This window comes from Branchiostoma belcheri, unplaced genomic scaffold, assembly GCF_001625305.1.
Source record: "Branchiostoma belcheri isolate BF01 breed outbred unplaced genomic scaffold, Haploidv18h27 scaffold44, whole genome shotgun sequence".
Classification (NCBI taxonomy): Eukaryota; Metazoa; Chordata; class Leptocardii; order Amphioxiformes; family Branchiostomatidae; genus Branchiostoma; species Branchiostoma belcheri.
Genome location: NW_017804065.1, coordinates 827783 through 854099, shown reverse-complemented (window position 1 = coordinate 854099; position 26317 = coordinate 827783). Strand labels below are relative to the sequence as shown.

At 38.9% G+C, this 26317-nt stretch overlaps 3 protein-coding genes across 5 annotated transcripts in view; 2 read left to right on the top strand and 1 right to left on the bottom strand.

Moving 5' to 3' along the window:
* The first annotated feature begins 1171 nt into the window (after positions 1–1171).
* Positions 1172–6288, top strand: LOC109478415 (tyrosine kinase receptor Cad96Ca-like). The gene is made up of 11 exons (XM_019779944.1): positions 1172–1302; positions 1561–1718; positions 2057–2282; positions 2717–2815; positions 3984–4177; positions 4439–4561; positions 4722–4836; positions 4946–5042; positions 5366–5468; positions 5910–5915; positions 6274–6288. Exons 1-11 carry the CDS (start codon positions 1203–1205, stop codon positions 6286–6288), a joined length of 1236 nt encoding a protein of 411 aa, XP_019635503.1. The 5' UTR covers positions 1172–1202.
* A 1656-nt stretch (positions 6289–7944) lies between these two features.
* LOC109478457 (phospholysine phosphohistidine inorganic pyrophosphate phosphatase-like) lies at positions 7945–11526 on the top strand. The gene is made up of 7 exons (XM_019779989.1): positions 7945–8083; positions 8362–8549; positions 9235–9388; positions 9783–9846; positions 10036–10128; positions 10528–10619; positions 10976–11526. Exons 1-7 carry the CDS (start codon positions 7950–7952, stop codon positions 11070–11072), a joined length of 822 nt encoding a protein of 273 aa, XP_019635548.1. The 5' UTR covers positions 7945–7949; the 3' UTR covers positions 11073–11526.
* A 1480-nt stretch (positions 11527–13006) lies between these two features.
* The window catches only part of LOC109478526 (uncharacterized protein ZK1073.1-like), a 28946-nt gene continuing 15635 nt past the window's right edge, over positions 13007–26317 (bottom strand). Inside the window, exons 7-14 of one of the 3 annotated variants that reach the window (XM_019780133.1) lie at positions 23102–23188; positions 21249–21326; positions 18757–18857; positions 17249–17284; positions 17078–17129; positions 16710–16787; positions 16505–16556; positions 13007–15901 (exon numbers count right to left, since the gene is read on the bottom strand). In XM_019780133.1, the coding sequence (XP_019635692.1) occupies positions 15840–15901; positions 16505–16556; positions 16710–16787; positions 17078–17129; positions 17249–17284; positions 18757–18857; positions 21249–21326; positions 23102–23188 (546 nt within the window). In that variant the 3' untranslated portion in view covers positions 13007–15839. Of the gene's footprint in view, positions 15902–16504; positions 16557–16709; positions 16788–17077; positions 17130–17248; positions 17285–18105; positions 18207–18756; positions 18858–21248; positions 21327–23101; positions 23189–26317 lie in introns of all 3 variants that reach the window. The other 2 variants (XM_019780131.1, XM_019780132.1) reach the window with 2 other exon arrangements.

Sequence of the window (26317 nt, the reverse complement as noted above, 5' to 3'; positions counted from 1 at the left end):
ACCAACACAGATTTGGTGACAAGCAGCTACCTTAGCAGACTGAAGGTTAACATTCTGCCACACCTTAGTCACCCCGTGACCTTACAGCCGACATTGTTGGGAGTCTGTTTACACCCAGACGGTAAGGAACTTGAGCCCTTTTATAAAATTTTAGGATGTTATGGATAACCCCACTATTGGCTTGTACCTATATTATATATCAAAATATGTCCAAACCTGCAACAGTTATCTCTAGTATCGGTACAACTGTCTATTGTTGACTACTGATCACAATTAAATATATATTTAGACATATTTCACAATGAGGAAATAAGTTTTGGCAAAAATACACCTCAAAGAATTTGATTATAGCTGTGACATATTATAAGGCCACACCAATTTAATTTCTTGGTTAACGGATTCGCCTGCTTCATTTTTTTCTGATTTGGAAATAAAAATAAAAATTCAGAATCATCTGCAAAATGCTCATATTTTACCCCAAGCAGTTGAAAACGGTCCTTTTCATCCTAGTTGTTACAGTCATTCCATCTTTCAGTGCAATGGTATCATTAAAAGTTCAAAATTCATTGTTTAAATTTTGAACCAGCTTGGTGTGTTGACTTCATAGCTCCTATCGTACCCTTTTGGGCCATAATAGAATGCCTAGGCCGGTTTTTATTTTTATTTTTTTTCTCGCCCGCCCGCTCCATTATTTTTCTAGAAAAATCCGTTAACCAAGAAATTAAATTGGTGTGGCCTAATGTTTCAAAAAATGATAATTTCGTCATTGTACAGCTTCAGTTGTTCAACAATCACTGTCATTCATCTGGTTTTTTATGAGACATGTCAGTATTAAATAAATCAGTCTGGAATACAAGTTCAATGGCAGGGATGACATCTGTACATGTACTGGAGTCATGGAAAATTTTTGGGTACTCCATGTAAGTCCACTTTTGGCAGATAGCAGGCATGATAGCAGTCTAAAACTAGTAAAAATACTCTGAAACGTTCAGTGGTTGTTTAAAGACAACATTCTACAATATTATTTATTGCACACTTGAGTTTAAAGTAACTTATGCTTCTGACCACAGTCTAACTATAATAACTCCCATTTCTGCAGTCCTCACATAAACAGCAAGATGTCTCAACAAAGCAATGAAACTACAACACTTGGAACTTCAACTCCCTTGTCTTTTGTCCAGCAAACCTCAGAGTCTACAAAAATGACCAGAAGACCAACTCCAGTAATGACCAGTTTGACTCGAGCTTCTATCTCCCCCAGTCTGAAAGCAACACCTGCACCCTCAGACTGGGTCACTTATGGTAAGTACAGCACAAAAATCACTGTAAAAGTTCCTCAAATGACTCAAAATCAATCTGCTTCCCCAACCTATCAATGAAAACATCAGCTGACTTTTGCAGAATTCCACATGTGTGACATTACATTGTATATCTACCTCGTGCAAAGATCCTATACAGAGAAAACTGACAATGACAGGATGTAAGGAGTAAGTAAGACTTTTTGAAAGGTACATGCTTGATGGGATGCACAATGTATGTTACTTTGTCTTGTGCTGCTAGGTGTTTTAGCTGGTATAAGTCTGCTGGTCATCATTATCATTGCCAGTTTGTACTACTGGTGGCAAACTAGAAAGAGGAGAAGGCGGAAATCAGCAGAAAACAGAATTATAGAAGCTCTAGAAAGACTGGGTCAAAGCAACCCAACCCTTCCATCTGAGGTAATCTACTAAGTATGTTTGTTTCACATAAAACATTTAGGCGTAATGTATCGGTTTGTACAAGTACATGTACAGTTGGATTAGATTCACAGGATGAACAAATTCTTTCAATGTGCTTATGGTGGGGAAAAGATGCAACTCTCCTCAAACAGGCATATAGGCTTTAACTAAGGAATCCCTTATCCAGTTATATCAAATTTTAAAAAGAAGTCTACAATATTGCTGTAGATTAAATTGAAAGAAGAGGAAGAATTGATCAAATCTTACAGTCTGGTCTTCTGCAGCTTGTACAGAACTGGTGTGTTCGTGCCAACAAACAACACCTTGCTCTTCCACAGCACGAAGCGAGCTCATCCAGCCATGTTAACATTAATGACCCAGCGCCTGGTCCAAGCGAACGAATCCCTGGCATTGCAGACGGTTGGGAGATCCCGGAGACTAACATCCACCTTCAGACTGAGCTGGGGAGTGGACAGTTTGGTAAGGTGTACAAAGGGGAGGCCTACGGGATCGACCGACAACAGGAGTGGAGGACAGTGGCCATAAAGACACTTAGAACAGAAGGTAGTATGTTGACATGTATCAACACAAAATATAAAATAAATCAAGCAAGTTGAACTGGATGATTTCTCTGAAGAGTCATAATCAGACATTTCTTTTCAGACATCAGTCACTGTAACTTGTAAGATGGTCTTTCATCTGTGACTGACAATGAGCATGAAGACCAGTGAAAGCTGTAAATGAGTATCTAAACTTCTGTTGTGCACTCAACATCGATTCAGTCAGCAGCTAAGCAGGTGACAGCAATTTCCCCTTGTATCTAGCAAGGTCAGATAGATCTGTTGTGCACTACAGATACTTAAGTGACCAGAAGCACAACATTTTTAAGGCTTTAAACCTAACAAGATTTTGCAGGACTCAATTAACATTTTTTTATGTACAAATTTAAACATCTTGATATGCAGTTTGTGTTTGACTTTGACTTGTCCCATGTACAGACCAGAAAGCCCAGGATGACTTTGTGAAGGAGCAGAGAGTGATGAGTAAACTGCAGCATGGCCAGCTGGTCAGGATGCTGGGATGCTGCACTACATCAGGTAACGTTATGTAGCCTGTCTACATCATGCTTCTAGCGGCCCCTCCATTGATCAGGTCACCTAGCCTAGAAGTTTGTTGACCAACAAGTCAGAAGTATTGAGAACATCTTAATACTGTTGATATATAATTGTGTGCTAACATGGACCAATTATTGTCAGACTAAGAAATATTGTTACCAGTTAGGGTTGGAGGATGTGATGACCATTAACTTCCAAAATATACAATTTTTACATCATTAAGTGACAGAGTTCTTAATTGGATCTGATTTTCTGAATTTTCTGATTTTCCTGAGCTCCCGTGGGTAGTTCTGGGAATGGGAATTCTTGATCAGTTGGAGGTGTTACATGTAGTTTGTGTATGGCCAGATCTCTGGGAGGAGACCCAATCAGCCCCTAATAGTGAGAAATTGTGTACCATAGGCTAATTAGGTACGAAATCAGGGCTTGCAATACTTATACAGTAATGGACATACATGTGGGTGCATGTACATGTATCATGAACTTCAGTCTGTATACACCTAAAGTCGGAGCCACGCACCTGTTTTGACAGTGGGTGCACCTGGAAATTGTATGAAGGATTATTTTACGTGAAAAAATGCATTCAAGACATCAAGCCTTCAGCCTGAAGGTATCCTTTTGGCATCAAATTTGGCATCAAATGAGGTTACACGTAGGTAGGGAGAAAGTTTTTATAATAACAAGAATTATGGACTGTAAACTCTACTTGCGGTAATTACACACCACAATATTATAGCTAACTTAAAGGTTAAATAATATATGATATTAAATGCTACATACATGTACATTGTAGATAAAATGTCATTCAACATACCAAGCCTGAAGCTGTCTGGCAGGAAAAATTGTTTGTTTTCAATATTTTACATAACATGTATCTACAAACTTTTTCCCTGTAAACTGTATTTCTACAACACAATGTACATGTAGCACTGTTAAAGCATCCACAAGTGCAGTCAAACCTGGCTGTAGTGGTGTCTCAATGGGCTTGGCCATGATTGACAAGTGGACATTATGGTCATGTGGCTTATAAGAACACAGATACATTGACTTCAAGAGCCAAGTGGCTCCAAGTTGTTCTGTGCTACATTTTTTGGGAGAAATATGGGCCAAGAGCCTGAGGATCATAAGTAAAGATCCCTTGCTTCCCCAGATCCCTTGCTTCTTATCATGGAGTACATGGAAAACGGTGACCTTGCCAAGTTCCTGAGGAAAAACCATGATGATTTCCATAGTGATGGGCCCTGCCCTGGTAACCATGGAGGCCAGCTGTGCCTCACCCCCAAACGACTGGCTACATTTGCAAATGACACGGCCAGGGGAATGGGTTACTTGGAAAGCAAAAACGTAAGTTCACACTGCTACCTTTTCAAGAACTGCAATCATACATTATTTGTTTAACTACATTCCGTTGATGAAGGTCAAACATCCAAGTAAACAATATTCATCTTTAGACAATTGAAACTGTACAACTGCTTAAATGTCTATGTCTACATTCTGTTTGACAAGATTTTGGGTAAATCCTCAAAAATTTTGTTTCGAAAATCTGACAATTTGTTACAATTGAAAATGAAACAACACTCAGACTGTTTTCTGTGTTGACCACAGATTGTTCATCGGGACCTTGCAGCTCGTAACATCCTGTTGAACAAAGACTACATGTGTAAAGTCAGTGACTTTGGGCTTGCCAGGGCCATTTATGATGCTGAATCTTACATGATTCAGGATAGGGTAAGGCAGCAACATTGTACAGCATTCTTTGTACACATGATATGTATAGTCTTGAGTATTGATGTTTAATAATTGTTGCCATACATTGGCAAATAAGGTGGTCAAGCAATGAAGTTCCTCCCTCACTTACTCTCCCCCCCCCCCTTTTCCACATTATCAGAGCCGACCTCTGCCAGTGTTCTGGATGTCTTTAGAATCCCTGTATGAAGGAGAGTTTACCACCAAGAGTGACGTGTGGGCATTCGGCGTAGTGCTGTGGGAACTAGCAACACTGGGTAAGTTACTTTGTTCCACTAAAAAAGAAGTTAGCGTACTGTTAACATCAGGCCAGTTATCGTTTAGTTATTTAAAATGAATAAACTTTCTTCTGTATACCATTTTCAGGAGGACGACCCTACCCTGGTATGGATATGATGCAAGTCCAGCGAGAACTGAGAAGAGGCTACCGCATGCCCAAACCAAGGAACTGTACTGAGGAGATGTGAGCCTTTACCTTTACTTTAGCACACTGACATACATGTTCATGTACATGTACATGTACTTTCTTTGTTGGTTAGTTAGTTGGTTATTGGTTGGTTAGTTTGGTGTTTTAAAATTCTTGATAAGAACAGAAAGTCGAGAAAATAGAGAAAGATTATTTACAAGGAAATCCAATGAAATAATCTATCCATGAAAGTCAAAGTCACATTCATGTAAAAGCATGTGAAGTTGATCAAAATTGTTGTCTAAACATCTGAATGTTTGACATATTCCTTTAGATTTGTTGTATTACAATGTAAGTAATAGTTTCATCTGACCTGACAGGTACGTGTTGATGCGGTGGTGTTGGGAGAGAAACCCCGACCGTCGCCCCTCCTTCCGCCAGCTGGTCGCTGAGACAAACAAACTGAAACAAGACAGGCCCAGGGTAACTCATACACACTCTCTTTCTTGACAAAATTATGGCTGCCACAAGACATAGGTCAGAAAAAGTCAGGAATTTTATCTTTTACAACTGGGCTGTGCTTGTCTATTACCTGGTTTCTCCTATATAAAGCTAGGCTGAAAGGCTTTTTAAGGATTTGATACTTTTGTGCATGCCTATTTAAGAAATTCAAATAGCATTTTGGCCAGTGAGAAAAAAGATGTATCAAACAATATGAGAGATCAAAATTAATAGAGATGGCAGACTTCACCTCGGCCATATAGAAACAAATATATATACACACACACACACACACATGCATTCAGCCTTAAACTCTAAAAGCTACAAACTTAAATGCCCTTAAATGCAAAATTATATGTTGATGATCCCAGTGACTACTACAGTAACTGTATTAGCTAACAGTTTTGTTTTCAATGCCTACAGCCCAGTGTAAGTGGCAGTACTAATCAGCAGGATTCAGGAAGGAAACAGTCTTCAGCTTCTGCCTCATCAGTGTCTTCCAAACGGAGGCAGACTTCAGACGCAACCCGAAGACAATCTTCTGACGTTTTGTCCAGACATGATCCCAACATTGGACCCAAAATTGGCCGTTTCGATGTGTTCTTGGAGTAAACCTATTTAGTTGTTAATCTCCAACCTGCTGTAGTACAAAATAATTTTAATGTAGCTTGCTTCATTTTGAAGCAATTGGAGGTGTGGGATTCTGAGTTTAGATTGACCAATATGTACTCAGTCAGTGTAACGTTACATTTCATTGTGTATTAAAGTTGAAATTCATTTATTGCAGGTATTTCTGAGGTGATCTGAGCCTAACGTTCACCAATGCTAATTTACTAACTTACGTTTAATAATAGATGTAGTATAGTGCAGAGTTGTAGTGTTTATACCCCTGTCTCATGTGCATGGCATGGATGTAACAGTTATATGTGAATCATTGTCATTGTCATTAAATATTATAACAAGAGTTCCACGATCTCATACCTTCGCCAAATGATGTTAGCTTTATAAATAAGAAATATACTAATCACCCTGATTATGCAGATAGGATCCTCGATTGCATGAATTATATCAGTCTGTTGATCATATTCTACACCAAAAGACAGTCTTATCTTAACAAAGAATGCCATTATAGCATTTCCTCATAAATTATGCAAATGTGGTCCTTATTTGAATAAGTTATGTTTAATTATGTTCACCTTCACTTAACTTTCAAACATCCCAAGTATGAAATTTCAGGCAGTTACCACTATGCAATTATAACATTTTCTCATTAATTATGCAAATTAAGTCTTCATTTGCATAATCAATATTTGCCTGTGTTTTTCTCGTTCTTAATAACATATGTTACAAGCTTGAACTTCCTATCATGGTATGCAGCTGATTTATAGAATTTCCTCATTAATTATGCAAATTACATCAATATTTGCATAATTGTAATATCATTATGTCAAGCATCACTCAAGCTACCTACATACCAAAAATCACGATGATCCATCAATCGGTTCTTGAGTTATCCTCTTTTAAACATTTGTCCTTTAAACCCCCCTGCAGTTCTAGAGCAAGCAACTAGGGGGCTCAAACTCATGTCACTTCATCCCCAGCACAAGAGCTACCTGCCATCCAAATTTCGTCACCCTAGCATGTCTGGATCATGAGATATCAAAACCGGAAGTTCAGCTGCAGTACCATGACAAGCCGCCAGGGGGCCCAAAATCTAATCATTTTGAGGTCTCATCAAGACCTACCCACCTACCAAATATCAAGATAATCCATCTAAGCTTTCTCGAGTTATGCTGTTGACAGACACACACACACACACACACACATATACACGAACGCCTCTGAAAACATAACCTTCTTGGCGAAGGTAATTATACAATGTATATAAATAATAATGATGAGTGTTTGTGGATTTCTGTTACATGTTATCCTTGGCACACACACAAAAAACGCACGCACGCACGCACTATCTCTCTCTCTCTCTCTCGCTCTCTCCCTCCCTTCCTCCCTCCCTTTCAATTCCCACTAACTTGACTAAGTACTCCCCCTCCCCCTCCCCTGGATCCTCCTGTGAAACCAAGGTGGCAGTTGAAAGTTAAGAAGAAGAAGTTGAGATTTCTGCTGGGTTCCTTAAGTACTCCACACATGAGTGCCTTACCTTCTCTTGGCGACAAGAAGCTGACACTAGTGACAGACAAGAGTACGGGGACTTTGCATTCTCCCCTGGCGCCGGTGAACTATCGTACTTGGACCGCTCCACTTAAAGGTGGGGAGGTTTCATAAGCGCTTCTGTAAGATGCGAAATTATATCTATGTTATGGAAATGAAATATCATTTACATAACTTTGATCTAATTATTGTGATAATATTGTACTTAATCAGATTTGCGGGTGACAAAAAGAACAGGGATGCTAAACTCCTGTTTATTCAGTGTAACAGTCTGGTGACCTTTGGCCATCCAAGATGGCTTCCTCTGGTCGTTGGTATGATCGGTGTTCCGACATTCAGGGCGTTTTACTAGACATTTCGGGGGTTTTGTACGATAGCGGCGCAACTGGGGGCGTGGCGATTCCTGGATCTGTGGAGGCCGTGACAAAGTAGGCAGTTCAAGTCTCTTGTACTCCTGTATTTATGTAAAACCACAAGGCAAGCGACACGCCCCTTTTTCCTGAATTATAGTGAATATAATTCGACGACAGCTTATGCTGAGCCCTCAGCACTTTTCATGACTTTCTCCAATCGACCTGACTTCGTTTAGTGAGGTAATAGGTGACAGGAGGAGGTGAAAGTGCTCTCCTATATAAATACTGTGCACAAGACACAGTGGGCTAACAACTCACTTCACCACAATATACTAGTGCATCTACATTTGTAGGTTGAAGCAGTCAGGGCTGAGTGTTCGGTTCTGCACCAATGAGACCCAGTGCACCCGAGACCACCTGGTTGCCAAGCTGTCTGGGCTGGGGTTCCAGGTGACACGGGAGGAGGTGTTTTCACCTGCTCCTGCAGCGTGCCTCGTGCTTAAGGACAGGAATCTCCGACCACACCTGCTGATCCATCCAGGTGAGAACTGTGTACAGCAATTCACATTTCATGTGTGACCACTACTGTATTTTACTCAATTTTTTTAGACACTTGCCCACAATTACAGTTCAAACACTGCCAAGAATTCAATTCGACTGTGTTTTTCTTTCATATGTATTCTTCGTTAGTGTTTTGCATTGTCTAGTAATATTAGTTTTATTCGTATAAGTGGCGGCGCTAACATAAGTTACGTAACTTGAGCCCGTCGTCACTGTGTCCTGTACCCTAATTTTGTTTACTGTATGCTGAATAAATAAATTAAAAAAACACTGCCAAGAACTTATATATAGCTAATATTAGTACAGTATATGACTTTATTGGTCAAAGCTATAGGTAATGGGAAAGACCAAATGTCAACTAGACCCACATGTTGCTATTAGGAAAGTTTAGTCAAACCTATAGAAGCAGGAACCCATACATGTGCTCATTACAAGCCCCAACCACACCAGGCAAATGTGTCTGCAACTGAATGTCTACAGGTGGGCTTCAATTAAGTGTCAGGAATATGCAGCTCTAGCATCTTTTCTGAGGGTCAGACTCAGTATGTGCAGTTGAATTGAAGTCTGTCTTTCCTGTTACCTAATATATTAGGCAGAACTATAGCTACATGTAGCAGACCTCTAAAACAAAAGTAAGTACAGAACCAGCTGCTCTCCTGCTGCAGACTGTCAACCAGAGTTTGAAGGAGTGGACTGCTCCAACCCCAACTGTGTCCTGATAGGAGATGCCACGGATGAATTTTCCTACAAAAATCTCAACGAAGCCTTTAGAGTCCTGGTTGGGTTGCAGGATCCTATTCTGATATCAATGGGAAAGGGGTGAGTGATGAATAATCTGATCTAAAAGTTTTGTTTCCAAAGCTTGTATTTTGTGTTTAATCTGGTTCATGGTTTGTACAGCACATGCTTAGACATAAACAAAGCACATTGGACATGTATTAAACTTGGTATAGACAAGAATTGTTGAGAACTTAGGGACCTTCATTTTGACAATGCGCATGCACATTTAAAACTGTGAACTGATTTTTTTCCAAGATGTAATGTGTTGCAATTGAGTAATATTATTTACTTTAGACTTCACGTATGATGCATCCTGTACATTGATTTAAAAGAGACAGAAGTGACCATTTTAGTTAAGGTTTGTTTGTTATTGTTTTTCAACAAAAACTGCCTTCAGATAATATCAAGTTAACTGTAAGATCTGTCTTTTCAGCCGATATTATAAAGAAACTGACGGCTTGACTTTGGACGTTGGAGTCTTCATGAAAGCTTTAGAAGTGAGTTATCACATTGCCAATATCCACAATTATGCAGATGAACAATAGGGCCACAGCAAGTTAATTTTATGGATTACATCTCTATGTGCACTGATTTTGGTCTGATTTGAAAAAAAAAAAGAACTTTCATTCCCTCTGGAGGTGCCTTGAGTGTAGTTCATCCATTCCCTCATTCATTTATCTATCCAGTACGCCTGTGATGTGGAAGCAGAGGTAGTTGGGAAACCTGCCAAGGCCTTCTTTTTGGCAGCCCTACAGGACATGGGAGTTCAGCCACAACAAGTAGGACCAACTTTCCTGTAGAGATGTCTATTTGCCACCACAGGCCAACTAGAGAATATAAATTTATAATGGACATGTCACCACAGTGTAATTGTTGACAAAAACCTCAGGCTGCAATCAGTCTTTCTTCATTTAGTTCTGCTGTGTCTTCTTTCCTCTGAGCAGCCTTATCTTAGATTTCCTACTGCTTTGTTTTTGAGGTCTGTCTTTGAGCCTCAGAACACTTACTAGTGATAAATGTGCAATGTCTTCCTTTTCTGGTTATACATGTACAGAAATTGGCGATGTCACATCAAGCTGATAAATAATGACTTGATAAGTGTTTTATAAATAAATAAGTTTCATGGACTTCCAAACAACTCTACTTCCAAACAACTCTCAGTTTTGTTTGTTGTTCAGGCCATGATGGTGGGAGACGATGTTGTAAACGACATTGGTGGTGCCCAGAGTGTAGGGATGCTGGGACTACAGGTCAGGACCGGAAAGTACAGGTAGGGAAGCAACAGCAGATGATGTGCTGTCATGGGTGCATTATATAGCACATAAAGTAGTTACTAAGGACAGGGATTTTTTTCTTTCTTATTAGATTTTGGCTGAAGCGATCCAAAAAATACAGTATAACAATGTAAAACTAAAATGCATCAGGATACTGGTAAACATTAACCAACATTCCTGTCCTTGCTACTGATCACTGACAATAAGGGATAACCAACATTCCTGTCCTTGGTACTGATCACTGACAATAAGGGATAACCAACATTCCTGTCTTTGGTAATGATCACCAACACTAAGGGATGACCAACATTCCTGTCCTTGGTACTGAATAGTTGTTTCTGTCCTGTTGCAGACCTGAAGATGAGCATCACCCAACTGTGCATCCTGATGGGTTTGTGGACAACCTGAAGCAGGCTGTGGATCTTCTTCTCCAGCACAGGGGACAGTAACCTCTCAGTAACCAACAGGAGCCTTCAGCATGGAATATAAGGACTACTTGCAGGGGTAATGTTGGCAACGACTGGTGATGCTGGAGAATAACTATTCAACGCAACCAAATGTGCCACACAAATTGTACTGTTCTCATCATTCAATTTATTGCAAGAGACTGTATTTTTCTTGAAGATGACGAAACAACATACTGGGGGGTATATGGTATAATAATGACACTGTAGTTGCCACTACAGTGCAAAATGCTGGGTTTCAAGCTGCAGTGTTAAGCTTAGTGCACGTACATGTCACCATTGCGGCTCTGTTTCTGCTTCAGTCTTGGTGAATCAGACATGGCAGGGATTTCAATTTTCTATTCTTGAAAGACAAAAGATGAAAAGTGTGGTAGGATAATGCAAAGAGATTCCACCCAAACAAAGCTAACTAAATGTTTGAATTCTAGGGTCTGGAACCGCAAGGAGCTACACTCTGGTAATTGTGTGTGAGATTGACAGAAAAACGAAGACAAGTACAACATACATTTGTATATAGCCTGTTTATTGTGTCCTCATTCCATATGAACCGTGCAATAACGTGCTTAACCACTTCTTTTAACATCACATCACAACACAAAACTAAACTAAAGCTTCACGTGTCGTCAGTAAAACCCATCTGAAATCAACTTCTTGCCAACAACCCAGTCTAACAGTTTAATATACTGGTAGGGATTAGCCTAAATACTTATCACTAAACAGGAGTACAACATAAGGCTAACTTCTGGGTGTGAAAAACGATGCGATATGTAGAGAACTTACATGAAAGAGCTGTATTCTTGAGGACAAAGATAACCATGAGCCCAGATACACCAAATCTTATTTGTATGGTCCATTCTTCTTAAAGGGTCCTTCAGGCTGCTGATTGTGGTGGTGTCAATGTTGGAATGGATGGAAAATTCCAAGTAAAGAATCATGAGGCAGATGTACATGTATATGGCATTCTTTCTATTTCTTGATCTTGTATACATTAGTCAAACATAATCAGCTCAAAATCAACAACCTATAGGAAGGTTCCCCCTGATGAGAAGTATGTACAGTAGAGCTGTGTACCTAAACAAATTTTAGGTACAGGTACAGGTACAGGTACACAGGTTTAGGTACAGGTCCGGACCTGAACCTGTACCTGAACAATTCGACCAATTAATATGCTCTTCTGAACTCCTTCAATAACAAAAAAACATTAATAAACTTGATAGTTAAGGTTTATTCTTTGTTTATGGCGAATGCTCAGATGAAATATAGGCAAAACTAAAGATGTTTTTGTTTTCATGAACACACTGTCCTTACACAGGGACTGATTTGAGGTCACAAATAGGCATAAAATTGGTGTGAAATTGTTTAGGTACAGTACCGGTACTGAGGGATTAGGTATTTTGGACCTGTACCTAATCAATTTTTCCGGTACAGTATCGGTACTGCGTACCGGTACACAGCTCTAATGTACAGTAAAGCATTACTACTGGCACATTATGATACCTGATCAGAGAATGTACAACATTATCTATCAAAAGGGTGCAAAACATGGCATTTGTGACAGCTTAACATGTAACCTGCATGGACTCCAAGTAAATTTCATGTTTTTTAATTAAGAATGAATTTTACTAATCATGAAATTTTTTAAACATTTCTTAACCCTCTGATCAGCCATCCTAATGCACTAGCAATTAATCTAACTTCTTAGCAACAATTACAGCAAAAACAGTGGCATAGTTATCTAATCAAAGGTGCAACGCACAGCAAAAAGGAGGTACATTTCTCCTTTGCAGGCTCTATGAGCCAGGCTTTTTTCTGATTAGTTCTAATTGTACCCAGTTTGTTGTGTACCAACTCTGTAGGAGTCTGCTAGCCTCCTAGTCTCTTTGCAACATACACACTCAACAATTCACTTTTAGCAACTGTTTTTTTGCCTTGAGTAACACTCAATACATGATCTCAAGCTAAAGCAAAAATCCTACCAGCAACTAAAATAAGCAGTTCAAATGAAGATATCACCTAAAACATTTCAACTTCAGTAACAGATCATTTTCTGATATATAATACTTATACAACCACAAGTATTCCACACTTTTTTGTGGATTTAATATTGCAAGCTGCAATATTACAATACAAAGACCAACTCAAGGGCAAGTAGCACTAAGGGCTATTCCATTTGAAAGATGGAGAGGGGCAGAATACTTGGGAAATTATGATGAAAAAAAGCGGCAATGTCAAACAATCAAATTCCTGCCTGCCCCATTTTGTGACTTGAAAATGAACATGTCTAAACAGATTTGTGAGTAAAATTGAATTATATAAAAGCAAATTAAAATCAGATAACGGTGAGCATACATTGTACATTATCAATGTTTCTTCCAACATTACATAGTACAAATACATGCCTGATATTTGGATCAGTTTTTATCGCACTTAATTAGCCTATCCACTAATTGGAGGACTTCAAGAGGCAGCTGTACATATAGGCTGGTTGGTTCGTGGTTTAAACTGCATATGTGCAGTGTGATTCATTATCAGTTGTGTGTCAAAGTTGAAGGCCCCTGAGACATAAACAAAACATGTCTGGACATGTCAAGCATGTCTGGACGTGTCAAGCATGGTCAAGCCAAGAACTGTTTACAAGTTTGAGGACTCCACCTTTGACGTTGCACATGTGCAGTTCAAACTGTGAGCCGGCTTATAACAATGTGAATAGCAAGGTTTACACATTTCAGGAGTGATCTGAAGATTCTGAGTTCTCAAATTGTTGCTGCACTCTTTTTTTTTTTTACTTTCGTCTAACATCATTTCAATCATAAAAGCCTTTAACTAGATATATGACTGTTGTAAGACTTCACTTACAAACTACAAAGCAGTTCCAGGACTCATTTTTTTTCTCTTCTTGGCTAAACTTAACAATCTTAATCTTTCACAAGCACAAAGACTTAGCCAGCATGTGTAACTTCTTTGCCAATTAATATACTACATGCACTTTGGCAGCAATTTTGCATGTAACGTGGATTGCACAAAAATGACCATGCAGCTTTTGCGTCGCTACTTGTGCTACACTTGTGTATTGAGTTTGATCATATTGAAGTGTTTACACCATCAGTAAGGCTTAAGAACAATACTTCCAAGGGCGACTTTGTTCTTCATTGCTGTTCATTGCTCCTAATCTCATTGGTAGTTCTGCTTGATTGCCTACTGACAAAAGCTGTAGATGTCATCTCTCTTGGTTGCCTATGCCTATAGGTGTACATGCTAAGGGTCAACTCTGTTAACGTGTGCAGAATTTTAACAATTCCATTATATTCAGGAATGGACAGAGTTGTTAAACCATCTCTGTATGTGTAATGTATGGATGAGCCCATCAAAATTGCAGAAAAAAAGAAGAGATTCTAACAAGTGTGATCATTGGCTATAAAAGAAAATTTTGCTTTTAAAATGTTCTATAAAGTTCATGAAAGAGAAGTGTAGCTTCTTGTCAACAGATTTCCCAAAAAATCCCCAGAAAAATTACAAAATAGCCTTTGATTCAGAAGTTTTTGTCTATTTTGTAGTTGACCTTGACAGTGATTTTCGAATTTCTTGGATATACAGCCAGCAAGTCAAGAGACAAAAGTGCAAAACTTTGTTTGAAAATCTTCCAAAAATGCACAAAATGGACTTGAAAATGCTGCACACTGACAGTCTTGTACTACTTCTTCTATTCCTCTACCAACGGCACTTTCCCTAAACTTCTCCTAAAGCTTGATCAGACAATACCGGACATGTGTTCAAAGTGCCCCTAAAAAAAGCATCTTACAGTCTTTTCATACAGTGCACGAGGCACTTACGACAACTGAAGAGCACAGTTTCCAGATTTATGCATCTGTGCCCGACAGAGATGTTCCTCGTGACATCTTCTTGGAGCGGACAGACGAAACTGGTTACAGGAGTGAGGAGGGGGAGAGAAAGTAAAACACTGAGGTAAGCATCAAATCAATGGCTGATTTTCAATTATGTTTTATATTGTATAGTATATATCATTTAAAAAGACATCTACCACCTGCCATAACCAATTTTCAACAATAATATGCCTTTTCTGATAGTGTAACAAGGAATAAGAAACAGCTATAACTTGCAAGTGGCAAGAAGTAAGCCTTTGGTTGGATTATTTTTCATTTTCAGTGGCTTAGTGTGTCAGGAAAAAATTGTTCCATAAGATTTCACATTGGCATGTCTGTCTTTTCATAAGGATAACATTCTATGATAGAAATGATTACATGTAAGTGGTAGTAGTATTTAGTATTTGATTATACTGCTATAGGGGTAAACTAATGGGTGTCCTGGACAAGGGTGGGTAGCAGTTGGCTAGTCTTTACATCTTTTGTCAAACACAAGACTTGGTACAAATGCTAATCTGATTCAGTGAATTGAAATGACATATGATATATACTAAATCCTGTTCTGTTAGAACGTTTCTAGGGAAAGAAAGCACACCAGTGGGATATTGGTAGTATTATGATTAATATATAGTAAAAATAGGAGTGTAAATCATTCAGTTAAAAGCATCAAGTATTTAAAAAAGATCTGTTTCAACCTTCTCACTACTGATGGCACACAGACACACACCCACAGTGGTGTTGGCTACAGCAGTGAGAGGATTGATCAGATGTGTTCCATTATGACACCATGCCTACGGCATGCACACCACATGCAGTGGTTAGTCATGATCAGCAGCTGGCCCCGTGTAACTCCCTCATAAAGGCAAAGTGTTTACTGGGAGTCTCGTGAGAAGGAGCTACCACGGGACATTTTCCGCGACACCACAGATGCAACTGCCAAGGGGAACAACACAAAATATGGGTCATGCATTACAGAAGGGAAACAATCCAATCCTAGAAGAAAACTGTAAATTCAGTTACTTTTCAGTGGTTTTATTTTGCGATTAAAGGGAATTTTTGCTGTGTTTTAGATTTGTGGTTGAAACAATTCTGTGGTAGTCATACAGGGGAGACATATTCTAATAAATAGCAGAAATAAAACCACTATTAAAGTTTCATGATTTACAGTAAGTGCAACTCAGCAAACTGTGCTACCGGTATCTAATTCTACAGCAAGCAAATTAAAGCTGTGAGAGGCTTGTTACATTGTGTGAGGAAAAGGGGAGTGCACAGCAAAACTGTTGGAAAAAGGTTCAAGTTTACAGCGTCAAACTCTGCATCGAAATTGCTGAATAATTCTCTGGGTCTCTCAGACATTCATTGAAAGTAAAACTATCCTAAACTAACTAAGCAATAATGTATCAACTGATAAGTGAAAAAATCAAGAGCTTGTCTACTACTGAGTTAATTTAATGAAACCAGCAAAACTGATGAAAGTTAATATTTTACTACATATGAAAAGTTTATCTTGTTTTATTTTGTGTGGAGAAAACCTACCCAGTCCCAGGCCTTGCAGGAAGAATAGCATACTTTCTGCCAGCTTCTCAGGCTGAAAAAGGAAGTAAATAAAATTAATGTCACTGTGTGCATTGCACAAAATCAATCACTACCAACCTCTGATGTTTTTACACCTTCTCTGAAGAGTTTCAGATAGCATTCACTATGAATTAGGTGATGCCTTTAGATTTCAGTGAAAACTTACGTTGTCATCCATGACATCACCTCCATCCAGCTTTAGGATCTCGCTGTTTTGACGGTCCATTGCAGTGTATGTCCTCTCCTGGAATATAGCAGCAGTAGTACATGTAATACTTTGTAAAAGCAAGATAGCCTTCTCCGTGGTGCTGAAACTGTGGTGGTCATCCATTCAAGTGTGCTTTCCATGCTTACATTTTGACCTCCATGAACAGGTTTTGTTTTCAGTATGTCTGTTTGCCGGGAAATGTTCTCCAGTAATTATTGGCACATGCTTGGCACACCATGAAGTTGGGTCAGCTGACCTTAGAAGAGTCGCTGTACTTTTTGTTGTGCCAAATAAGCTTCGTATGAATACTGCAGGACGGTACTTACCACATCCCTCACATGGGCTGACCTGCTGCCAGTCACCATCAGCACACGACACCTACAACAACAACAATCTGTCAAACCATGTTTGTACTGAAATAATAACAGCACTGACTAAAAGCAGTACAATATTTAGATTTCAACCATACAAAGTTACAAACTGTCATATTCACTTACTTCATTGTCTTCAACTTGTCAATGAAGTTGGTACGGCTGAAAACAAAATATGGCATATGATAAGAATTGTAAAATTTTTGTTGAATATTAATAGTGGCACACTTGATTGAAAAGGTCTGTCACATACAACATTAAATCTTGATTAGCAGCTGTAGTAGATGCTAATTCGTAGCACCCTATAGTACTGTATAATACAGAAATGTTTAAAAATAAATGTACACAGTTCATTGAAATTCCATTTAAAGCATTAATTTATAAGTATCAAAATTAAGATGGCATTTCAAACTCCATTAATATGTCAAACTGACTATGTCAAATAATTAACCAAGAAATGCAGAGATGGACATGAAAAGATAGGTATATATTTCATCACTTGGGAAACACATCTTAAACCTCCCTTAAAACAATTGACCAATGCCTCTTGTTAGTAATTGTTAGCTTGTAACATCGAAACGGATAAAACAACAAGAACACTAATTACATCAACACAGCACAGCTGAAAGTAAAATGCACACTCAGCAAATTATTGTCATCACACATGACCAGTTTTGACACTGTATCAAAAACAACAGGAGCATTCCCACGGCTGGCATTGATAGACAGCAAAATTTGATGATAGACTTGTGACATTATTTAAAGCCGGTTCATGGTTTGAACTGCTCCAAACCATGGAGGCCTTTTGGGGCCTTCACATTTCACCTTGCAGTTCAAACCGTGAACCAGCAGCAGCTTATTACAGCTGCAGGAAACCTATGAGAAATAGTCAATACCTAGTAGCATGTTTTTTTCTAGAAGTTGGATTTCTATGCCAGACAGGGAATGTTCCTAACATCTACAGCCTCTGTTCAGCTACTCACGCCATGTAAGTCTCTACAAAGCAGGCCAGGTTATGGGGGTTCATGGTCTTGTACAGGTTGTCGTGGAAGGCATGCACCTCTTTGAGCTTGTGATGCTTAGCCTGTCCGGGAACAACAGTCGTGAGGTCTACACGTGCGACGTGCACAGGGTTAGTCATTCAGCTGGTCTCTCTCAAAAGGGAGGTACAAAAGATGTTTTCTGTACAGCAAAAATCTCTGACGTGCAACAAGTGTTTTTGTTAAAAGTAAACTGTTTTAGTTCTAAAACCTGGATCTTGACATGAATTGCCCAAAAATGACATAAGAAAAATGTCCCAAGAAAACAGAAAATTTGTTCTCTATTTATTATGCCAATCTTAAAAATTACAGGAATTCTTTCTGGTCAGAGTTACTTGTTACATTCACTTTGTTCTACTCTTGTACATGAAGCAATATGAAAGTTGAAAGCAAATAGGTAGAATTACAGAACTCTTCCCAATCTAATTGCTTATTGGGTTAGGAACAGGTACCTTGCAAAAAGTTGTTTCGAATCTAAAATGTATTTTGGAAAAGATTCCTGGCCCTTTGTTCCTCCCTTAAAGACAGACCCATGCATCCAGCCTTGGTGCGCAGACATGGAGCAGGACATGTATGATCCTCAGTCATACTTACTTCATGTAGCGATTCACAAAACGAGCAAGGTTTTGGTGGTTGAAGGAGGAGTAAAGGCGATCACTAAACCCTCGCACCTCACTCAGCTTGTCCTTCTTTGCCTACGTACCCAAAGAAAACCCCACATACACAGAGAAAGGAAAGAAAGCAACATATCAAGAAAGCATATGACAAACACAGAAACTCAACAGAAATGAGATAAGGAACCATACAGCTCTGAGATTAAACAAAGGTGCTGTAATTGTTGAAGGGCAAAGGATTAAACGGAAGAAAATAAATTTGATGTTCAACTTAGAAACTGTAAAACAACTACAGCTGTAGAATTTTCATTGTCATTTCCGTATCAATGGATTTTCTTGCATCAGACAGTGACTCCAGCTGGCACATCACATTTCTGACTTTCTCATAACATGAGAAAACATGACACACCACTATTGAGGGAGTTGCATGTCTTAAATTCCTAAAATGTTCAACAATGAAATCAGCACCATATAGTCAATTATTACAGTAAGAACCATCTTTTTTGTTTGATACTAATTTTACATTATATGTAACAGAAAATCAGCAGACAGTTATAACTACTCACTGCACTCTGTTTGAACATGAGAGGAAACTTTTATCTTTAGATGGCAGGTTGTGTCTTTATAAATCTTAAACCTTTTGAATTTCTAATGCTCTATCTTTTCAAGTACACAATTAAATTTCATTTGCCATAACCTCAACCCTGGAACAAATAGCCTCATTTTCATTTTTAAAAAATGTGATGTTATTCTTCAAGCACAGTGCAGCACAACACTACATTTACCCTATCAACTTTGCTGCAACACTACATTAGTTCCCCATTTCCACTAGATGTAGATCACTGAGAGCAACTGTTGAGAGACCAAAATTGGCTTTGTATGACCCTCTTGATTTTATGATTAGAACATGATGCAAAATATGATGCAAAACTGTGATTTAAAAGACAACTAAGAGAGACAAAGGAAAATTGTAGTTCTTTTTCTATGAAATTCATTGCACGATCTTTCAAATATTTGGTCGCTCATCAGTTACAGCCTCTGGTGGACATGGTGCTATAAACATGCAGGAACTCCCAATCCACATGCTACATGTAGACCCGTAGTGTTACCTTGCCCAAGTCCTGATCCAGTTTTGTTAGCGTGATATAACAAAAGGAAAACTCACAATGGAGACACAAGTACAACACACCACAACATGACAGCACAAAGTAGGCACAAGTCCAACTTTCCAAAGTAAAGGGGAACATGACCTTGCACTTCATTTTTTTTCATGAACCTGACGGAACCATGATTCAGGTGTTTGTTCATTAATGTATTGAATTTGATGTTAACAATATACAATATGAGCTTGTTCCTGGCTGGATTTTTAGAGTAAAAATCAGCAATAGCAGCTAATGTCTATGACATGAATGTTTACTTTTGTTACAGTAACTGTATAATTTGATACATTCTAATTTAAAGATAATTATTGGACAGCTACACTAGCAACATTTTTCACAGCAGTGATACATGGAATAAAACTTTGTTTCAAATGACACACTTAAAAATGATCCCAAATATAACCTTTACTTCAGAAAATCAACACTGTGCAAAATTATTCTGATAGTGAAAGTTACATGTGATGAAATGAGGATGGAAAGTGAAAGTAGAACATTGATTACACAGCATCACATCATTAGAATGCAGACAGCCAGATGAGTAGTCTTTAAGATCATAGTACATTGTATGTGCCAGGATGTTAAAGTTTTCGTATGATTTCCTCTAGCTATTATAAGGTGTGTGCTTGCATAATAACATTTCTAAGTTTACGTAGACAACACAATACTTTCATTTTAACCAGAAAAAGAAAGTAACATTGTTGGTTAGTAGCACATTTCATACTTGTGAGATGACATGAAATAGGGAATTACAAGATAAATACCTGTAATACAAACTGGGAAATATGCCACATTTTGGTACACAAATCAAATGATCAGCAATTAAAGTAACAATAATCATTGTTTCTTTGACTTGATCTCAGAGTCTGCCATCATGGGACATGCAATAGAAAATGGTTCTGAACTGGGCTACACCCCTATGTTCTGACAAATCAAGCTAATATGTTCCAAGAATCCTACCCCTACAAAAACATGTATGTCGGAACATAGGGGTGTCAGAACATATGGCTTAGCCTGGTTACCAAACCTATTATAGCTCCTGAGTCCTACATCCTCTATTTGCGGAGAAGATGTAGAACTCGGGAGCTATAATAGGTTTGGTAACCAGGCTACATATGGGTATCACTGTAAACTTTTCATTTGTCCCAGGTAGATAACTTAGAAAATGTATTGTATTTTTTTCATAGTTCCTACATCCCTAATACTAGTAGTAATAGCACTACATCAGGACATAGGGGTGTCTGAACATACAACGTACATGTAGGGGCATTGGAACCTACTGGTAGGGGCATTGTCATGAGCAGACATGACTTACGTTTCCATAGTGGTGCCAGATCAGGTAACTCTCACTGGTCGGGTTCATTCCCTTCATGTTCAGCTGTAGAGATGCAATCTGGAGACAAAAAATAATAATATACAAATCAAACAGCTGTCAACTAATAAAAGCTGTCGTCTTGAAATTTGTAGCATGTTTGATATCAACTGACATTCTCATTTACGCTCTCTTTCCTCTAGAAGCCGACTGCTGAGCCACCACAGATTTTGATGTAATCACTCAATGAATTTCATAGATGAACAACAACTTTTTAAACATTTTGTGTGTTTTCTACCCGATCTTTGAAACATTGTGCATGATATTCCAATCATAAAATCAAGGGTCACACAAATTCAATTTCAGTTGCTCAGTAATCAGACAATGATGCTGCCTAGTGGAGGCCTTATACATGTACGTATTGGTGAGGAGTACAGTACAGTTACAGTTACAGTACCAGAGTGATGCTGCAATTGACTTAGTACTGGAAGACTGGTACACTATTTGATATGCCTTGTATGCATTGAAACCACAGTAAAAGTAAATGAAGTTACCGTAGCCGGTACAACACAGCGGTTACTGTACTTCTTCAATCATGATCAGCCCTCGACAATGTTCTGGTTAAAGTGCAGGAAACAGTGTACTTACTTTTTGACAAATTAAAAGGGTAAGCGTGAAGCAAAACCCATAAAAATGTTAGTGTTGCTGTATGGAGTCATCATTATTTTTTTCTCATTGAGAAATTCTGACTTTCAACATGTTCCTTTGAGTCATTTGACACCAATGTGAGGATACTGAGGCCAGACAAAGTGGACTTTAAAATGATTTAAGGACCAACTTCAGTCCCCTGAAATTCTTCCTTCCTGCATTGAAATTCAATCTAGTCACAAGCTATGTGTTTCTGAATACATGTAGCTTAAACAGAACCAAATAACAAAGACAATTTGATGAATGGCAAGAAAGTCTCAAATTTTGATTTGAAAATATAAAACAGATTTTAATTTGAAAATATAAAACAAGTTTTAATCGAATTTTAATTTAAAAATATAGATTTTCCCATGTCAATGAAGGTTAAACATCCAGGTAGAACATTACGTAACAAAAAATAAATCATCAACTGGATAAGTTCTGTTTAGATGACTCCTCAGAAAATTTATCCAGTTGCTTGATTCAATTTGCATTTGAGATTTTTATGTCCTGAAAACTGTTCTTATTTTGTACACATTTCTTTTAGCTTTGAACTGTAAATAATGAGGACTGCAGAGCTGACTTTGTCTGGCCTTACGGCACAATAACACCAACGATGACACCATACCACATCACCACCAAGAGCAAGCGAGGCAGGGTGGGGAGGAGGAGGGGGAGCTGCACATAGTTGCAACGTGACTGACAGATGGTCACAAAATGACAGGAAAAACATGGAACAATAATTAAATTTTATACTTCAATACAAGAGTGACATGCTGTTGTCTCATTTTTTTTCCATTTACTAATAGTCTTTTACCCTTCTTCAAAAATAATCTTTATGACAGAGCAGTTCTTTGCCTTTGACTATCCTGTATGTAGTACATTGTACATGTAGACTGGTTTATTTCCTCTTCCAAGTCTTCAAAGCTTTGAAGCACACATATAGTGAGCACTGAATTGCCACTGAATTGAATGAATACATATTACAAAACTTACTGTATGTTTCTGGATTTGTTAGGACTTCAATTATGTACTACTTAGCCTTCCTCATGTTATATTTTGTCTGACTCTGACCTTTTTCCTCATGACCTCAATGAAAGGTAGACAGCAGGCTGATTTGAGTATTTCATAAATAAAGACACAAACATACATGTAGATCACATAATTACCTTCTCCTGTCCCCATTCCAGAAACCCTGCAGACTCTGCACTGCACTCCAGCAGACACAGCCCCAGCACATCATATGCCGACATCATCTAAGGACAGGCAAGGAAGTCATTTATACATCACAACTGTTACATTCAACATTTTACACATCTCCATTTGATACCCATAAATAATCAATAGGTTACACTTCAGAGAGTGAGATCTCCAATGACACTACTAATTATATACATCTACATGTTTTTTTGTATATAATAAAAATACAAGAAATCATAGTGGCATGACAGTGCATTATGTTTGCATGAGAAATCTTCTTCAGTGAAGTTCAGTGACGATTAAGGTAAGGGAGGTATACTTTCTTTGGGATCATAAGATCACCATGTATATCACATGTACATGTACTTGCACAAGTCGGTCGTTCACATTTTGTACCCAAGTGCACACCCTTTCCCTTCAAATGGCTGCATTAAGTGAGTTGGGTTGTCACCAAGTGGTTGTCCATTTTGGTGAATTGCAGGATGCTAAAAGCCTGAAGAGACACTTGGATGTCACGTTCAACTACTCTGTAGAGTCATTCTAGTACACTTTAACATGATAAAGTGTACATTAGGTGTGCTACTTAAGTCTGACGGATCTAGTATGTAAGCCTCAGGTTCTGCATAAAGGGCTGCAAGGGATTCAACTAAAAAGCTTTCTGTTACATTTGGTAAAGCCCCCGTCACACATCGCCAACCATGGCCTAATCCAACCTTCTCCATGCCATGGTTGGAAATTAGTTGTGAGCAATGACCTCTATGGTTCAGGCCTTCAGGGAGTGACAAACTCTTATACTTGACTATAAGTTTATTCAGGTACAGTACTGGTATATTGATGTCTCAGTATTTCAGACCTGCACCTAAGTGATTTTCATGGTTACTGTACCAGTATGTGAACACTATTTCCACCAAAACAGAGAGAACAGGTCCAGGGTTTAAGATCTCACTTCCTGTGATATACTTATCAGTGACTTCCACACCTTTATCTTTAATAGCCAAGAAGGAACCTAGCCAAAGCAATTATAATAGTTCACAGATCTATTCTGGATAAACATAACCTAGTTAGGAAGAGGTCACAGTGAATTAATGCCAGGGCATCTCCTGACTCAGAAAGTTGAGGCGTTGAGTGGACTCAGTTCTTCCAGGTCCGATTTGATTGCCCTTCAGCACCAAGGACAGCATGCACTTCCATTTAAGCAATCATTCTAGCTGTTGATTTGGATTGGTGTGCTCTTAGTACACTAACTGTGCATTACCATTCTAAAGGTATTACCCGCGTAGCAGAGGTCCTGTCCAGAATTTAATGCACCAGGTTTAACAGACATTTATTGATATGATATGATATGATATGATATGATATGATATGATATGATATGAAAAATTATGAATTTTTTAATAACACATTGTATTACATTTTTACCTCTGGATACACAATTGCATTGTTCTGAGTGACTGAGTTGTAGGTTTGTGTGTCTGTCCACCCAGAGTAGGTTGAAAGCACTGGGAACATTGACAGGTAGAATGACAGGAACCTTGGAGCTTAGTTTACCAGGCTAACAAACACAATCATACAGAAGTTTCCCAATTTTCTAAATAGGTTCAAAACGGTGTGAACCAAAGTTTGGATGATCAGTGAATTTCAAATATTCATCACTTTACATTTCCCAAACCCTTCTGCCATGCATCCTCTGGTTGTGACTACTCTGAGAGTACTAACTTATATTCTGTTCACATCTTCAGTGCAAATTTCTATTACAAATTCACCTCAGATCCTGTCAGACTAATGTGGATCGAAGGGTCGCCTATATATCACAGACATTTCTATGCAAATAGCCCCGGTACATGTCAGTGTGCTGCCTACATGTACATGCAGAGCACACACATCAAATACTGGAACTGTTACAGTTCTATTCATAGCTTTTGGTCTTCCCAAAGGTCCTGTACATAAAAGAGAACACTAAGGGACTGTACGATATTTACCGGGGAGGGGGGCCGGTCGTCCGGGGGTAGCGTAAAAATTTTTTTCCTAGGCCCTCCCCCCAGGTCAAAAAAATTTTTCCTAGGCCCTCCCCCGCCTCAAAAAATTTTTCCTAGGCCCTCCCCCAGGCGTGAATCATAGAGAGTGAAATTTCGTATGGGGAGGACGAGATTTTGATTGAAAATTTTCCCCGCATTCAGCGCGAGCAGGCACCACAAGAGCCCGATTAGGCCCGGCTTTTGGGCGGGGGGGGGCATGTCCCCCGGAAAAATTTTGAATTTCAACCCATGTTTTGCATGTCGAGGGGCAAATTTGGCAGCACAAATTTCGCTGGTACCTCGAGCTATTAAAGTCAGTAACGTTACGGTCAGTCAGTGTAATCGAAATAAATCTAGCCTACCTTTCGTTCACGAACTTCTTCCACGGCAATTTTATTACAAACAGGGAAACAATATTGCCAAGTTACGTGTTGTTTTCAATTAAATTTGGAGGGACATAAATATAAATGTTAAAATAGTCCTTGGTTTAAAAAAATACCAAATTAATCCGTCGGCATCCGACATCCACGCCGAGAAGTTTGAGCGAGTTGCGAGGCGGGACCAGCGGGTCACCTCTGCCGACGCACGCACACCACTGGAAAGGGTGCGTTGAACGGCGAAAATTGATTTTCAAAATCTTCCGACAAGCCTTCCCTACATTTTTGATCGGTATCGTTTCGAGAGCCGCGATTGACATGACTTTGTCACTGAATCCATGTAATTTGGCTGCGTAGTCCAGTTTTGTCGATTCTGGCGAAAATGCAAGATTTTGAAGAGGACTGTGGGAGATTTGGGCGAATACATTTATAATAATAGGGATGGATATTATTGAAACGTAAAATTCTGCCGATTCCAATGACCGGCAAATCGCTACGATATGTATGGGACAGACGTTAATCTTGTTTTGAAAGTGTATAAAAACGTTGTAGAGTTGAAGGGATCTTGGAAAAATTTTTTACCTAGGCCCTCCCCCAAATTAAAATATTTTTTCCTAGGCCCTCCCCCTGGCTCAAATTTTTTTTCCTAGGCCCTCCCCCCTCAGACGACCGGCCCTCCCCCCCGGTAAATATCGTACAGTCCCTTAGAGGACCCTTACGTTGTTCTGTGCCTGGTTCACCCGGTCGAGCGGCTGCTGCAGGTGGTGCGTGTTCCAGCAGGCCGTCCCGCTCC

What these genes read in the sequence shown, in the direction of transcription:
- LOC109478415 (XM_019779944.1), top strand. Translation starts at nt 1,203, where the DNA reads ATGACCAGAAGACCAACTCCAGTAATGACCAGTTTGACTCGAGCTTCT. An exon ending in GTTACTTGGAAAGCAAAAAC is followed by an intron (nt 4,178 to 4,438) that starts GTAAGTTCACAC and finishes TGTTGACCACAG; the next exon opens with ATTGTTCATCGGGACCTTGC. An exon ending in CTTACATGATTCAGGATAGG is followed by an intron (nt 4,562 to 4,721) that starts GTAAGGCAGCAA and finishes CCACATTATCAG; the next exon opens with AGCCGACCTCTGCCAGTGTT.
- LOC109478457 (XM_019779989.1), top strand. Translation starts at nt 7,950, where the DNA reads ATGGCTTCCTCTGGTCGTTGGTATGATCGGTGTTCCGACATTCAGGGC. An exon ending in TGGGAGTTCAGCCACAACAA is followed by an intron (nt 10,129 to 10,527) that starts GTAGGACCAACT and finishes TTTGTTGTTCAG; the next exon opens with GCCATGATGGTGGGAGACGA. An exon ending in GTCAGGACCGGAAAGTACAG is followed by an intron (nt 10,620 to 10,975) that starts GTAGGGAAGCAA and finishes GTCCTGTTGCAG; the next exon opens with ACCTGAAGATGAGCATCACC.